Source organism: Rhinoderma darwinii, chromosome 12 (assembly GCF_050947455.1).
Source record: "Rhinoderma darwinii isolate aRhiDar2 chromosome 12, aRhiDar2.hap1, whole genome shotgun sequence".
Classification (NCBI taxonomy): Eukaryota; Metazoa; Chordata; class Amphibia; order Anura; family Rhinodermatidae; genus Rhinoderma; species Rhinoderma darwinii.
The window spans coordinates 15302831-15318868 of record NC_134698.1 but is presented as its reverse complement, the minus strand read 5'-3'; the positions used below and the strand labels follow the sequence as shown (position 1 = coordinate 15318868).

Here is a 16038-nt window from a genome sequence, read left to right as displayed (position 1 = left end):
CCCACCGATCACGAGAATAGGCTTACCTTGCCGTTACTGGCAGTCCCAAATGAATGGAGCGGTAGTGAGAATACACGACCACTGCTATATCCATTTCTATGGGGCTGCAGAGCGCTATCTTCAGAAGTCCCATAGGAATGAATGGCGCAATGACCGAGCATGCGCACTACCGCTTTATTCCTATGGGTCTCACAGGGACAGCAAGGTAAGCTTGTTCTCGGGTTCTCGGGTCCCAGCAGTCTGACTCCCACTGATCAGATATTTATCACCTATCATGTGGATAGGTGATAAGTAATGATTATGGTAAAAACACTTTAGGGAGTAGGAGCTACATATTTCTGATAAGAAGCTCAATATCACCTGTATAAACAAAGAGCTAAATGATATAACTATGGATGCCTGCAGCTGCCTCTAGGGGGAGCGTAATTCTTTATTATGCAGTTCAGTATAAATTGTTTGCATTAAGCTCCCCCTAGTGGCAGCCTTGAACAGTCAGAATTGTAATGTTTAAATATATGTCTTTGGGCTTTGAAGCTCCGTATCAAAAAAAAAAAAAAAAGAGCTTTAATTAAAACAAATATATACTATTAATGGAATTTAAATGAAAAAAAAAAGGAACTGGTGTTCAGGGGTGGACATTAACTTTAAGGTAATTGGTACGGGCCAAGTAGGCAGTAGACAGAGTACTTTTAAATAGATATACCAATTTTTAATGGCTTCACTTGACAAGAAAATGTGATGGTAGCCCAGCAACAATTTTGTTCAAGGAATATATTCGGTATCCAAGAAACAAACCCACCAGCTGTGTAAGCAGTAGATTCTTACCTAGAGAGCATTCCGAGGGGTGTAACATTGAGTGATCCCATTAGCATTGCCAAGGCCATTCCTGGGGCTTCCCGTTCTATTACTTCTTTTGTGGCCTATGGACAGAAATAATTTACATTAGTTGGAGGTAGACTGGTTAAATAACCAGTATTATGCATTATATATATTTAATTACATTTACAATTACTTAAAAGCATGCTTAAAGGGAAACCGTCACGTCGAAAATGTAGACCAATCTGCGGGCAGCATGTTATAGGCCAGGCTTACATATAACTTTGTAGCAAAAGAATCAGTATAACTTGTAATTTATTCATTCAATCTCTGCTCATTTTGGGCTTAGGAGTCCAGTGGGCGGTCTTACACAGTGATTGACAGCCTTCCATGTATGAGTGTGAATACTGAGAAATCAATCAATGATTTAGGACCGCCCACTGGACTATACGGATTCGTTTGCTACAAAAATATACATCAAGCTGCTCAGCACCGCCCCTTAACATGCTGCCCGCAGATTGGTTTGAATTTTCAAAAATTCCCTTTAAAACTTACAGCATTGTGCAGCACTCTGTAATAAAAGTCACCCTTTAAAGATCGCACTAAAAAAAACTTATAGGGACTTGTATGCATGTCTACTACATCTGCGGAACTTCATTCACCCAGAAGAGAACAGTTCTTGAGCATATTAATGGACTCTCCCAGACAGGCAGACAAGCAGGCAGGCACTTTCCTTGCAGACAGAGGAAAGCAGCTACCTGGCATTGAGTGCAAGTAATAGGAGTTCAGCTACATATAGCACATCCTATAAGAATCTAATTATTTATACGTTGAATACGATCTTACAGATTTCATATAATCTACAAAACCTTTGAGCTCAAAATCTCCCAGCAGTCCTTGCTTGTTCAGTGTCTGGAAAGAGCTTTTTCTGAAGATTTGTATCCTGGAAGGTGTAGTAGTGACACCATGCACTGTACATTATTCTGATGTAGGAGAAAACACGGACTATCCCAGAATGCAGCGCAACAAAGAGCACTGGGTAACCGCAGGGGTAAGTAACTTTCAGGTCTGTTCTAATAATACAGAAGGGAGATATAAATGTCTTTATTTCACATAGAAAAGAAGCGCCCCTGTTTGAGCCACACAATATCTTCATATGATGATTTAGATTTTTCACAAACATATATGTTCTAATCACATTGTAAGGCCTCATTCACATCTGTGTTGGAGACTCTGTTAGGGGCCTCCATCGCAAAATCCGGCCAAAAATAACAGAAACAATAGCACAGCACACTGCGCTGTTCCGGGTAAAACCACGGGCACACTGGCAGAAACCCAATGGAACCCATTAAAGTCAATGGGTTCCATCGGCTGCTGGCGGTGTCCGTTGTACAACCACACCAGCGCTGTATTTCCCTTGAGCAGAACAATGGAAACACCAATGCAGGTGTGAACCAAGCCTGAGGCCTCATGCACAGGGCCGTGCCCGTAATCAAGATAAAAGTCATCCCAGGAGGCCAGCCTGGATAATGTCAGGACGACGTTTCATCCCATGTGATCGCAGCTGCAGCCAATCACAGGCTGCAGCGGTCTCCTGGTATGAAAAGTCATCCCAGGAGGCCGGCCCGCTAGCAGGCCGGCTGAGTGCTGCAGTTTTCTGCAGCGGACATTCCGGGCAAAAAACTGCACCACAGCTGGTGCGGTTTCCACCTGGAATTCCCTGCGGCACACAGGACAGATACGCTGCGTGGTTTTAGGCAGCGCATCCGCCCCGTGTGAGTTCAGCCTCATATCGCCTATTTGAGTGCTGCAAGATTTCTTCAAATATCATTACTCCGGCGCAGCTGATAGAACATAATTATGCCGGGCAGCGTCAGGACGTTGTATGTGACGCAGCACTGATGACATTGAAGTGCTGCGTTGCATAGTGCTGCGTTGCCCCGATGCTGCTCGGCGTCAAGTCCTTCTACGAGCGACGTTGGAGGGAAAGTAGTGAAGCAGAGTGAGCACGGACGGCAAATCCGGACCGTATATTGACTGGTCCTAATTTTTTTGCCCGTTCAGGCTCCCAGCCAATGCACGGACCCATAGAAATGAATGGGCCCGCAATTCATCCTCATTTTTGTGGATGAATTGCGTACGCAATAACACGTTCGTGTGCATGAGGCCTAAGGCCGTGCCGTAATCACGGTTACGGCCGTGTGCATGAGGCCTTACAGAAGCCTTTTATATATTTCTTGTATAAACTGGCATACATTCAGTATCGATAGGTAGATAGAAAAAGGTATAAAGCGGCAGTACACTCATGACAAGATCAAATACAATATTTTACCGTCCTAAACACGTTCAACAATAGCGTCTTGACTAATGTCCCCTTAGATACACCTTTAGCGTCACAACAATTAGTTTTAATAACCCAATAAAGTCCACACATTTTGACAAAAACAACAACGTTAAACTCCATGTACAAATAAGTATAGAAAAAAAGGACCTACCATAGACATAAAGAACAAAATAACGAAAACCACTGTTTTGCCAATTAAAGTGGAACTGGACAACCACTTTTCATCTTAAGGGCACCCTGGAGTAAAGGCGACCATGGGCAGGTGGGGCACAATCAGTTGATGATACCGTAGTCCAGTTAAATCAACTATTTCAATGGATGCCTCTAGACTAAAGCAGTGTTTCTTAACGCGAGTCCTTCATTAACTCCAACAACATTGAGGATTTCCATAAATGGTTAACCCCTTAAGGACGCAGCCTAGTTTTGGCCTTAAGGCTCAGAGCCCATTTTTCAAATCTGACATATTTCACTTTATGTGGTAATAACGTCGGAATGCTTAAACCTACCCAAGCGATTCTGAGATTGTTTTCTCGTGACACATTGGGCTTCATGTTCGTGGTAACATTTGGTCGATATATTCAGTGTTTATTGGTGAAAAATTGCAAAATGTAGAGAAAATTTTGAAAAAATAGCATTTTTAAGAATTTAAATGCATCTGCTTGTAAAACAGACGGTTATACCACCCAAAATAGTTACTAGTTCACATTTCCCATATGTCTACTTTAGATTGGCATCGTTTTTTGAACACTCTTTTATTTTTCTTGGACGTTACAAGGCTTAGAACATAAACAGCAATTTCTCATATTTTTAAGAAAATTTCAAAAGCCTTTTTTTTAAGGTACCTCTTGAGTTCTGAAGTGGGTTTGAGGGGCCTATGTATTAGAAACCCTGATAAAACACCCCATTTTAGAAACTAGACCCCTCAAAGTATTCAAAACAGCATTTAGAAAGTTTTTTAACCCTTCAGGCATTTCACAGGAATTAAAGCAAAGTGGAGGTGAACTTTGCAAATTTCATTTTTCTTGCTGAATTTCAATTTATTCATTTTTTTTCTGTAACACAGAAGGTTTTACCAGAGAAACACTACTAAATATGTATTGTCCAGATTCTGCAGTTTTTAGAAATGTCCCACATGTGGCTCTACTGCGCTTGTGGAATAAAACACAAGCCCTAGAAGCAAGGAAGCACCTAGTGCATTTTGAGCCCTCTTTTTTTATTAGAATATATTTTAGGCAGCATGCCAGGTTTGAAGAGGTGTTGAGGTGCCAAAACAGTAGGAATCCCCCAATAGTGACCCCATTTTGGAAACTACACCCCTCAAGGAATTCATTTATGGTTGTTGTTACCATTTTGACCGCACAGTTTTTTCACAGCACGTATTTGAATTGGGCTGTGAAATGAAAAAAATGTCATTTTTTTCAATAAAATGTCATTTGTGATCAAAATTTCTTATTTTCACAGGGAACAAAATACCCCATTTTGTTGCCCAATTTGTCCTTAGTGTGGCAATACCCTATTTGTGGTGATAAACTGCCGTTTGGGCTCATGGGAGGGCTCAGAAGGAAAGGAGAGCTATGTGTTTGTTGGAGTCCAGATTTTGCTGGATTGGTTTTCGGGTGCCATGTCGCATTTGCAGAGCCCCAGAGGTATCAAAGCAATGGAAACCCACCAGAAGTGACCCCATTTTGGAAACTACACCCCTCAAGGAATTCATTTATGGATAATGTGACCATTTAGACCCAATAGTTTCTTCACAGAACTTATTTGAATTGGGCTGGGAATGAAAAAAAAATATATTTTTTCCAATAATATGTCCTTTTAGCTCAAAAATTCTTATTTTCACAAGAAATAAAATACTCCATTTTGTTGCTCAATTTGTCCTTAGTGCAGCAATAACCCATTTGTGGTGATAAACTGCTGTTTGGGCCCATGGGAGGGCTCAAAAGCAAAGGAGCGCTATTTGTTCTTTGGAGTCCAGATTTTGCTGGATTGGTTTTCGGGTGCCATGTCACATTTGCAGAGCCCCAGAGGTATCAAAGCAATAGAAACCCACCAGAAGTGACCCCATTTTGGAAACTACACCCCTCAAGGAATTCATTTATGGTTGTTGTTAGCATTTTGACAGCAGTTTTTTCACAACACCTATTTCAATTGGGCTGTGACATTAAAAAAAATGTAATTTTTTCCAATAAGATGTAATTTTTTATGAAAAATTCTTATTTTCACAGGGAACAAAATACTCCATTTTGTTGCCGAATTTGTCCTTAGTGTGGTAATACCCCATTTGTGGTGATAAACTGCCGTTTGGGCTCATGGGAGGCCTCAGAAGGAAAGAAGCGCTGTGTGTTCTTTGGAGTGCAGATTTTGCTGGTTTGGTTTTCGGGTGCCATGTCACATTTGCAGAGCCCCAGAGGTATCAAAGCAATGGAAACCCACCAGAAGTGACCCCATTTTGGAAACTACACCCCTCAAGGAATTCATTTATGGATAATGTGACCATTTAGACCCAATAGTTTCTTCACAGAACTTATTTGAATTGGGCTGGGAATGAAAAAAAAATATATTTTTTCCAATAATATGTCCTTTTAGCTCAAAAATTCTTATTTTCACAAGAAATAAAAGACTCCATTTTGTTGCCCAATTTGTCCTGAGTGCGGCAATACCCCATTTGTGGTGATAAACTGCTCTTTGGGCCCATGGGAGGGCTCAAAAGCAAAGGAGCGCTATTTGTTCTTTGGAGTCCAGATTTTGCTGGATTGGTTTTCGGGTGCCATGTCACATTTGCAGAGCCCCAGAGGTATCAAAGCAATAGAAACCCACCAGAAGTGACCCCATTTTGGAAACTACACCCCTCAAGGAATTCATTTATGGGTGTTGTGACCATTTTGACCCCATAGTTTTTTCACAGAACTTATTTGAATTGGGCTGGGAATGAAAACAAAATTATTTTTGCAAATAATATGTAGTTTTGGCTGAAAATTTCTTATTTTCACAAGAAACAAAATACCCCATTCTGTTGCGCAATTTGTTCTGAGTGCCGCAATACCCCATTTGTGGTGATAAACTGCCGTTTGGGCCCATGGGAGGGCTCAGAAGGAAAGGACCACCATTTGGCCTACTGGGGATTTTCTAGTGCGAAGTCATGTATGCAGAAGCCCCTGAGGTACCAGTACAGTTGAAACCCGCAAGAAGTGACCCCGTTTTAAAACGACACCCTTAAGGCATTCATCTGGATTTGTAGTGAGCATTTTGACCGGAGACCTACACCCCATAAACTGTAATGTGGGTTCTCCTGGGTACGGCAATACCCTACATGTGGCGGTTATCAGCTGCCTGTGCACACAGCAGGGCTCAGAGGGGAAAGACGAGGGGGAATAAGCTGTGCGGGGGCGTCAGGGTAAGTAAAATTGGGGTAAATTATAAACCAAGGGATGTATGATAAATTTTAAAACACTCTTTCATACAGAGCTCTGGTTATTCGGGACACGTGTCACATTGATATATTGTGTCATCCCTTATCTCCCTCTTATAGCAGACTTTGCACCTCTTTTGACTTTTTCCCTTCTTGCCAGTTTGGGGAACTTCTCCTGGAAAGTGTTGCCGCCCTGGTACGATGCGTGTGGCCTCGCTTCCGGAAGTACTGGGTGCCCCCCTTCTTGGTCCCTAAAGATTAGGTTTTTGATAATCACCTCTTGAAATTCCAGGAAAGTTCCCGTCTGGCCTGCACATCGACGTAGCACGTACACATTGTACAATGCCATCTGTATGATGTGCCCGGCCAGCTTCTTATACCACACCACATGGCGCTGTATGGCTTCAGGATTTGATCTGACAAGTCCACCTCTCCCATGTACCTATTGTAGTCCAGGATGCAGTCTGGTTTGGGGGTGGCCTTTCCTTCATATATCCTAAATTTGTAGGTATACCCGGATGCACTCTCGCAGCTTATACATCTTCACGCCATACCTTGCCCTCTTACCCGGCAGGTACTCGCGGAATTGAACCCTCCCTTTAAAATGTACCAGGGACTCATCAATAGAAATACACGTCTCGGGGGTGTATGCTTGGGAAAACCGGGCACTGAAACGGTCTAATAGGGGTCTCCGTTTATACAAACGGTCAAAACTGGGGTCATCTCGGGGTGGGCATGGCTCATTATCAGTATAATGTAAGAAGCGAAGTATTGCCTAATTTATTTATTTTTTTAGTTTACAGTTCAGTTCTGAAGTTGCTTTGAGGGGCCCATATATTAGAAACCCCTATCAAACACCCCATTTTAGAAACTAGACCCCTCAAAGTATTCACAACAGCATTTAGAAAGTTTATGAACCCTTTAGGTGTTTCACAGAAATTTAGAGCAAAGTAGAGGCGAAATTTACATATTTTTTTTCGTCAGAAAATCCTCTTTATACCATTTTTTTTACAACACAAAGGGATTTATCAGAGAAACGCAACTTAATACGTATTGCCCAGATTCTGCCGTTTAGAGAAATATCCCACATGTGGCCCTAGTGTGGTAATGGACTGAAGCACCGGCCTCCGAAGCAAAGGAGCACCCAGTGGATTATGAGACCTCTTTTTTATTAGGCACCATGTCCGGTTTGAAGAGGTCTTGTGGTGCCAAAACATTGGAAACCCCCCAAAAGTGACCCCATTTTGGACACTAAACCCCTTGAGGAATCCATTGTAGTTTTCTTGGGGTGCATGCGGCTTTTTGATCAGTTTTTATTCTATTTTTAGGTGGCGTGGTGACTAAAAAACAGCAATTCTACTATTGTTTTTTTATTCTATTTTTTTTACTGCGTTCACCGTGCGCTATAAATGACATATTCACTTTATTCTGCGGGGCGATACGATTACGGCGATACCAGATGTTTATAGTTTTTTTTTATGTCTTATGGCGTTTGCACAATAAAATACGTTTTGTAAACAATCATTCACTTTTTGTGTTACCTTATTCTAAGAGCCAGAACGTTTTTATTTTTCCATCAATAAAGCCGTGCGAGGACTTATTTTTTGCGTAACGAACTGCAGTTTCGATCAGGACCATTTTTCGGTACATGCGACTTTTTGATCTCTTTTTATTCCATTTTTTGGGAGGTGAAGTGACCAAACAATTGTGATTCTGGGACGGTTTATTATTATTTTCTTTTACGGCGTTCACCGCGCGGGATAAATAACGAAATAATTTTGTAGTTCAGGCCGTTACGGACGCGGCAATACCAATTATGTATAGTTTATTTGTTTGTTTATATATTTTTATTAATAATAAAGGACTGATAAGGGAAAAAGGGGGATTTTACTTTTATTACTTTTAAATCTTTTATTTTCTTATTTTTACACATCTTTTTGTAACTTTTTTTTAACTTTTTTACTTTGTCCCACTAGGGGACTTGAGGACAGGAGGCCCTGATCGCTATTCTAATACACTGCACTACATGCGTAGTGCAGTGTATTAGAACTGGCAGCTACTCACTGACAGCAAGCATAGTGGGTCCTGACGTTGTCAGGACCCACTAGGCTTCCGTCTATGGCATAGCCGGACGCCATTGTTTGGTGTCCGGTTGCCATAGTCACCATCGCCGGCCGCTATCGTGTAGCAGGCCGGCGATGGCAGCTTAACCCCTAAAAAGCCGCGATCTCTATAGAACGCGGCTTTTAAGGGGTTAATCAGCGGGGACACAGCGATCGGTCCCCGCTGTAGGAGCTGTGACAGCCTGCTGTACGAGACAGCAGCTGTCACAGCTCCTGTATGTGTCGGGAGGACGGCCGAAACGGCCGTTACTCCTGAGACGTACTATTCCGTCATGGAGCGCGAACAGGGCGCTTTCCATGACGTAATAGTACGTCACTGAGCATTAAGGGGTTAATCTCATGAAGAAAAACCGGTCAATATGCCATGTTAGTCATCACTGGTAAATCCACTGGGATTATTTGGGGACTGGAGTTCACTGCTTTAGGGTACTGACCTGTGCTCATGGTTCTCAGTATTGGCTTCCAGGAAGAGCTTCCATAGTGGGAGATCACAACTATCAGTTAAATATGTTCAAACAGGGCATGTGCGAAAGGGTTTTTCTCCTAAGAAAAATCTTAGCTATTTAGGTAAAGTAGAAAGACCTCATCATTTTCTAGTCCGTATAATTTGGTGAGCTGACATACTGTCCATATTATTTTTCCGTTTTTAGGCATTGTACAGTATGTAAGGCTCTATTCGCACTGCCATCAGAGGCTTCATTCGGCAGTCCTGTCAAATTTGACAGGAAAAATAGCGCAGCGTGTAGCACTATTCTTCCTGTCAAAATGACAAACACCATGCCGAAACCTGACAGACCCCATTGTAAATCAATGGAGTCCATTGGGCTCTGGTGGTATCGATCGTACGAAAGATCCGGCAGACGGTGTGTCTTCCGTTACTATGAACATCTCAAGTGTGAACATAGTCTAAAATAAGAGTCTAATGCCTCATGCACACGACCGTTGTGCCACTCGGGTTGTTTTTGACAGCATCCAAGTGGCACCCGATAGTCTTCACGGACCCATTCACTTTAGTGGGTGAATCGGGTCCGTAAAAAATGTTCCGAGTCTCCGATCCGAGGAAAGATAGAACATGTTCTATCTTTCTTCGGATCACTGACGGGACTCGGACGGCGCACACGGTCGTGTGCATGAGGCGTTAGAAATATACTAGTGATAGTTCTCCTTTGAATGTGTTGGCAGACAATATTACGCTAAATTACTAAAATTGCAAGTTCTTTTATTTTTCTCCTTTTATAATTTTATTCAGAGCTATATATCTATTGTGCTTTTCTTGTATTTATACGCTCTTAGGATCAAGTATAGTGCTTACTTTATACTACTCCTATTTTTTCATATTTCCAAAAATAAATGCTAAAATTATATTTTTTAACTTTGGTATTCCACTTGTTCTTGTTGCTTGCAGAAAGAATTCCCAAGGACTCCATGTAATAGGTAAAAATATTTTGGGGGGTGGGAGATTAATCTACCTCAAGTACGTACGTAGAGCTGCTGACTGGCTAAACATGTCAGAAGGAGCCGAGATACCTCTCTGCCCAAGACCTTAGCATGGAGTTCAGCAAATTGTATTGAAAAACAGACTGTGGTCACAGATTCTCCTTAAAAGGTTTGTCCCATCATAGCAACCCCTTTCAGAAAAGAGCTGCCTGGTGTCCGCATTCCCCAGCAATCAGCTGATTTTGCAGAAGGAAGCCGCAGCCAGGCATATTCCCTGCAGCGGCCACTGGAGGTGAAATGTGGAATTACATAGCGGCCCATGAAATGAATGGCCGTCCATGTAACATATGAAGTCTGCCAAAACAGGAGCCGTCTCTCGGTTCTGGCTCATAAAGAGGGTCCTGAGCGTGGTTCTCAGTATTATATACAATGATCTGCCATACCTATGCAATTGTATTATAGCGTTTTCCCACGTCGTATGTTACTGAGTCAATGTGTCATTTACTCACAGCTCATTTACATACAGAATGGAAAACTTACTAATACAATTAAGGAGGCATTATGTAACTTGCTGTGGAATGGAAATTGAGAACCAACATGTATGACCTGCTTATATAGGCCAATGTGAGCAGTTGTTTATTTTTTTGGGCGGGTGGGGGGGGGGGGTGTAGAGAGTAGGCTCCTTTAAGGTAAAACAAGAGTTAGACACAATCATAGGTCCATAGTTACATTATGATCGAAAAACGCAACTATACACTGGTCCTTTATAAGAAGTGGAGTTACAAGATTGATGGGGATCTTCGGCTGGTTGGGTCAAGGACAGATGTTTTGTGTATGGCAAACGTAAAGCCTCTCAGCACAATTGGTTTTCTGAGTGGTCAAGGGGTAAGGGAAGAGGTTAGAGTCCTAAACCAGTAATATCTATCCAAATCATTTAACCTCTTAATGACCAGGCCATTTTGCGCGTTAATGACCAAGGATTATTTTTTGTTTTTTCACGGTCGCGTTCCAAGAGTCGTAACTTTTTTTTTTTTCCGTCGACATAGCCGCTTGTTTTTTGCGGGACGAGTTGTATTTTGTAATTGTACCATTTTTAGATGCTTATAATATATCGATTAACTTTTATTAACTTTATTTTAGGAGAGAATTGAAAATAAGCAGCTATTCCAGCATTGATTTTCACGTTATAAATTTACGCCGTTTACTATGCAGCGTAAATAACATGTTAACTTTATTCTATGGGTCGGCACGATTACGGGGATATCAAATATGTAAAGGTTTTATATGTTTTTTCTACGTTTGCACAATAAAAACCCTTTTAGAAAAAATTCCTTGTTTTTGAATCGCCGCATTCCAAGAGACGTAATTTTTTTATTTTTCCGGCAATGTGGCCGTACGTGGGCTTGATTTTTGCGGGACAATGTGTCGTTTTCATTAGTACTATTTTGGGGTACATAGGACTTCTAGATTAACTTTTATTTAATTTTTTATGGGGGGAATGGGAGAAAAGAGAGAATTTTGCCGTTGGTTTTTGCTGGGTTTTTTTGGGACGTCGTTGATCCGGCGGGTTAATTAATGTGTTCATTTTATTGTTCAAGTTGTTACGATCGCGGGGATACCATATATGTGTATGTTTTATTTGTTCTGGCACTTTTACTAAATAATAGTTTTATTTGATTTATTTTTTTTCACAAACTTTATTTAACTGCTTTAAATTATTTTTTTTAGTCCCACCAGGGGACTTCACTATGCGATCGTATACCAAAGCATTATTGCATGTCAGTGTAAAACGGACAGGCAATCTATTAGGTAGGCCATGCCTCCGGCATCGCCTAACAGGCATTTGCTGAAGACAGACCTAGGGGGTCTTTGTTAGGCCCCCGGCTGCCATGGAAACCCGACGGCGACCTGCGATTTCTTTGTGGTGGCACCGATGGGGTGACAGAGGGAGCTTCCTCCCTCTGTCAAACACATTAGATGTCTCTGTCGCTATTGACAGCGGCATTTAATGGGTTAAACTGCCGGAATTGGAGCGCGCTTCGATTCTGGCAGTTGCAGCAGGAGCCAGGCTGTGTAGAACAGCCGTGCTCCTGCCGCTGATTGCGTGTGTACACTGTCAGTACCCGCGCGATCACAGGACGGATATATCCGCCCCCCTGCGCGAACTAGCAGCTGCAGAGGACGGATATATCCGTCCTTCGGCGTTAACAGTTTAAAGGGGTTGGGCCATCCCATCTTTAAATGAGGAGCTGCTGGCGATCAGCTGATCGCCATGGGCCTGGAGGCGGAACCAGCAATCCACTGTTACTGTTGGATAAAAATGTAGCGGTAGCAATACATAATCGCAGGAGGTCCCGAGCAGGGGACCCCCTCATCTATGACTCCAGAGAATACTGTTGAATCCAGTCCTACAAGGCCTGCACCCTTCCATACTTTTTGTATCCACGGCTGTTGACCTCTATTGTCCCCCATCTACAACGTCCATTGGGCATATGGGAGAGGGGTAGTTAAAAAAAAGAAAAAATGCTAAGAGCAGTTCAATGTCAGTTAGAAAAGCTATAAAAGACATCTGTTAAACTACATATCGCTTTAAATACTTGCTATTCATTAATATAGAAATCCCCCCCCCCCCCATAAAAAATGTAAATTTTCTGTGATGTTTAATTCAGTTGTGGTTAGTGTAACACTATGGCGATAGCTTCAAACCCTCATTAAAAAATAAGCGAGCTTTGATAAAGGGGTCTTACTCAGTAACATCCCTTTTAGTCGATCACGATCTCAGACATGTTCCTACATTCCAGTTTGTTGAATTAAGATAATTGGTTTTAGAGGGTTATGTTATCGGTTAATGAGCCTATAACTGAAAATATCACACAATTAACCTTATAATATGGACATTTTAAGGAATTCTACAGAATACGATAAAATGCGGCGTAATTTAAATACGGAATTTCAGTCTTTAAAGACACAGAACACAAAATTAACTAAATCCACGCAGAACAGTTAAAGGAAATAGTGTATCAGAAGGCCTCATGCGCACAACCGTAGTTTTCATCCGTAATTACAGCTGAAATTGCGGACCCATTAATTTCTATTGGCCACGGAAACCCGTCCGTATATTTACGGATGTGTGTCCGTGCTGTGGCTATGCTCCGCAAATAATAGGATATGCCCTATTCTTGTCCATAATTGCGTCATGGACACTCTCATAGAAGTCTATGGGCACTTCGGCAATTGCGGACGGCTACGGATGTGTATTCGTACCCGTCGGTTCCGTATTTTTGGACAGTAAAAACCCTTACAGTCGTGTGCATGAGGCTTCATTTTTTTTTTTTTCTGGTGTTCTGTATTATTTTATTTTGATCTCACTATCCTAAAATATTGCACAGGCCTCCAAGCATTTATAATAGGTGGTCACTTTTCAGCTTGTGCTGTGTACACTGGGGGCAGGGGCAGCAGTCATCTCATTGTTATCAGAGAAAGGGCAGGATAATAAAGAAAGGTAACACTTATATTATGAGGCTACATTCACACGAACGTGGCCAAACTCAGTCGTGAAAAACTGAAGTTATTCACGCCAAAGTTGCACCCGTGGGACAGGGGTCTAGCTAGGAGGGCTGGCAGGGGCATGGATCCTAGGGATTGGATGCCAGGAGCCGGGATACCAACAAGCCACTCTGCCTTTAGCGGGGTATTTAGAATATAGACTCGGATAGCAAGTTAAATATTTGTTTCGGGTACAGAAAAGCCTTGCTATGACTTTGAGCTTGGACGATACTCATGTCCTGAATGAACAGGTCATGCTATTGTACAGGATTACAAAAACATGGCTGCCTTCTTCCAGAGCCACGCCTGTTCATGGTCTGTGTGTGGTTTTGCAGCTCAGCGCCAATTAAAGAAGCGCTAGTATTTAATAATACTGCAGAGGCTCTTGTATATGACGTGTGTTTACCTTTCTTAGATGATTTACCTTTTATGGGTTGTCTGACATCTTCTTCAGCTCTGAATTAGTTTCCCTAATGCAGACTACATTTCCCATGATGCTTCCGACTTTACAGATGAAGAAGGGGCGGAGTCTCATCAAACCGCAATTGTTCTGCTCTGAGTCCTATCTAAGTGCAGCAAGTGATAGATCAGCGACCTGCAACGTCTGTCCTCACCACGCATAGTCTCAGTGTATCCTTATGTGATGTGGCTGAGCCTGTCTCCTGAATGTGTGTACACGGGAGACAGTGAGGCGCAGCATCACATAGAAATACACTGAATTCTCTGCACACATCACTCATAGATAATATAGACCATCAGTGTGAGTCAAGGGGGAGTTTTATATCTCTGCAGCTAATCATTGTATGGACAACCTTTTATATCACTGCACTGCTGCTCCCTTAGATAGGACAGAAATAATCTGCCGCAGCACTATATGCATGGAGGAAAACGGAGGATGGAGGGGAGGTAAGGGATCTCAGAGCTACCAGGAGGAATTTGATTGGTGATGATGTAATCTTGTAGTTCACAGTAAATCAGCCACAGGGAGAGAGTGATCGCCTGTCTTGCATGGTCTATTCTGGTGGTCAGGCTTGAGATCACATGACACAGCTGTTCATAAAGAAAGGGTTTAAAATGTATGGATGTAACGGAGCTGGAAAGAAACAAATGACACTGCTAGAATATTGCTGGTGAATTAGAATGACTTGTGCAAAAAAAATAACAAAAAGTTTTTTCAAATGAATGGGGCTGAGCTGCAATACCACACACAACCAGTGGACGGATGTGGCACTGTTTTTAGTAGACGCAAGCCCTGTTTTTCTAATCCTGGAAAATACACAAATCTGTGCAACGTTCTTAATGGATATTTTCCACAGATCTCAATATAGATGTATGATTTCAGATGCACTAGGCAGACAAGTTCGGCGGGTGAACATATCAGACTATTACCATGCTCAGTTTCTGTGTATTACATGGACTTTAATGGGCCATCGCTTTTTCTGTAACACAAGTACATACGTAGATCTAAAGTAGTCAGCATGTTTAAAAATGGATTCACGACAGTAAAACGAGTAAGCCCAGCATCCGCAGATGAAAAAACATGGTCAATCGAGATGAATGAAATATACCGGGAGGAAAATCTTAACTGTGCATCTGAGATGGATCAAAGGAAGAAAACGGTCACTACGATCTGCAATTTGGCAGACGAAGAAAAGTTATAAGGCAGAGCCATAAAAGTGATGATATATTTTGTGGTACGTTACAACATTACTGTATACAGGATCTTGAGGTCACATTGGGATAAAGTAACAGCGTAGCCTAAAAATATAATGGGAAAGAAGCATCCAGTGGAATACGAATGTTAGGGTATGTCCACACGTAGCGTAAACATTGCGGATTTTACGCAATGGATTTCAATGTGGAAAATCCACCGCGCAACACAGTAGCGGCAGAGCGGAAGAGATTTTTCAATCCACAGCATGTCATATTAGGCTTCGGAATCGCTGTTTTTCTGTTGCGGGTTTTCTCCATTGAATTTAATGGGGAGCCAATCTCAGGCTGCAACGGTCACATTGGATAAAAGATCATCCCAGCAGGCCGGGCTGCACGGACAACAGACGGATGCGTCGCCATGACCAAGGAAAACGGGGTTAGTATAAGTTCCTTTTTTTTTACCGCTGTTTTCAACAGTGAACATTACGCCCGATAAACTGCACAACAATTTGGTGCGGTTTATCGGCCGGAATTCCCTGCGGATTGCAGGGCCAATACGCTGTGTACTTTTATGCAGAGTCTGTGAACATGGACCAACACGTAGACACTTCAGTGTCACGTGGACAGAACATTAACCTCCACTAGCCCATATAAGAGGAGGTGGTGTTACTAGCCGCCTAGGTAGCCAGCGCCCAAAATAGCCACTA

General features: G+C 42.2%; 1 protein-coding gene across 36 annotated transcripts in view; it reads right to left on the bottom strand.

The window, feature by feature from the left end:
- The window catches only part of GPHN (gephyrin), a 264147-nt gene that overhangs the window by 131341 nt on the left and 116768 nt on the right, over positions 1-16038 (bottom strand). For all 36 annotated transcript variants that reach the window (XM_075843629.1, XM_075843622.1, XM_075843624.1 and 33 more), the window contains exon 5: positions 826-920. In XM_075843629.1, coding sequence (XP_075699744.1) covers positions 826-920 — 95 coding nt within the window. The remainder of the gene's footprint in view (positions 1-825; positions 921-16038) is intronic.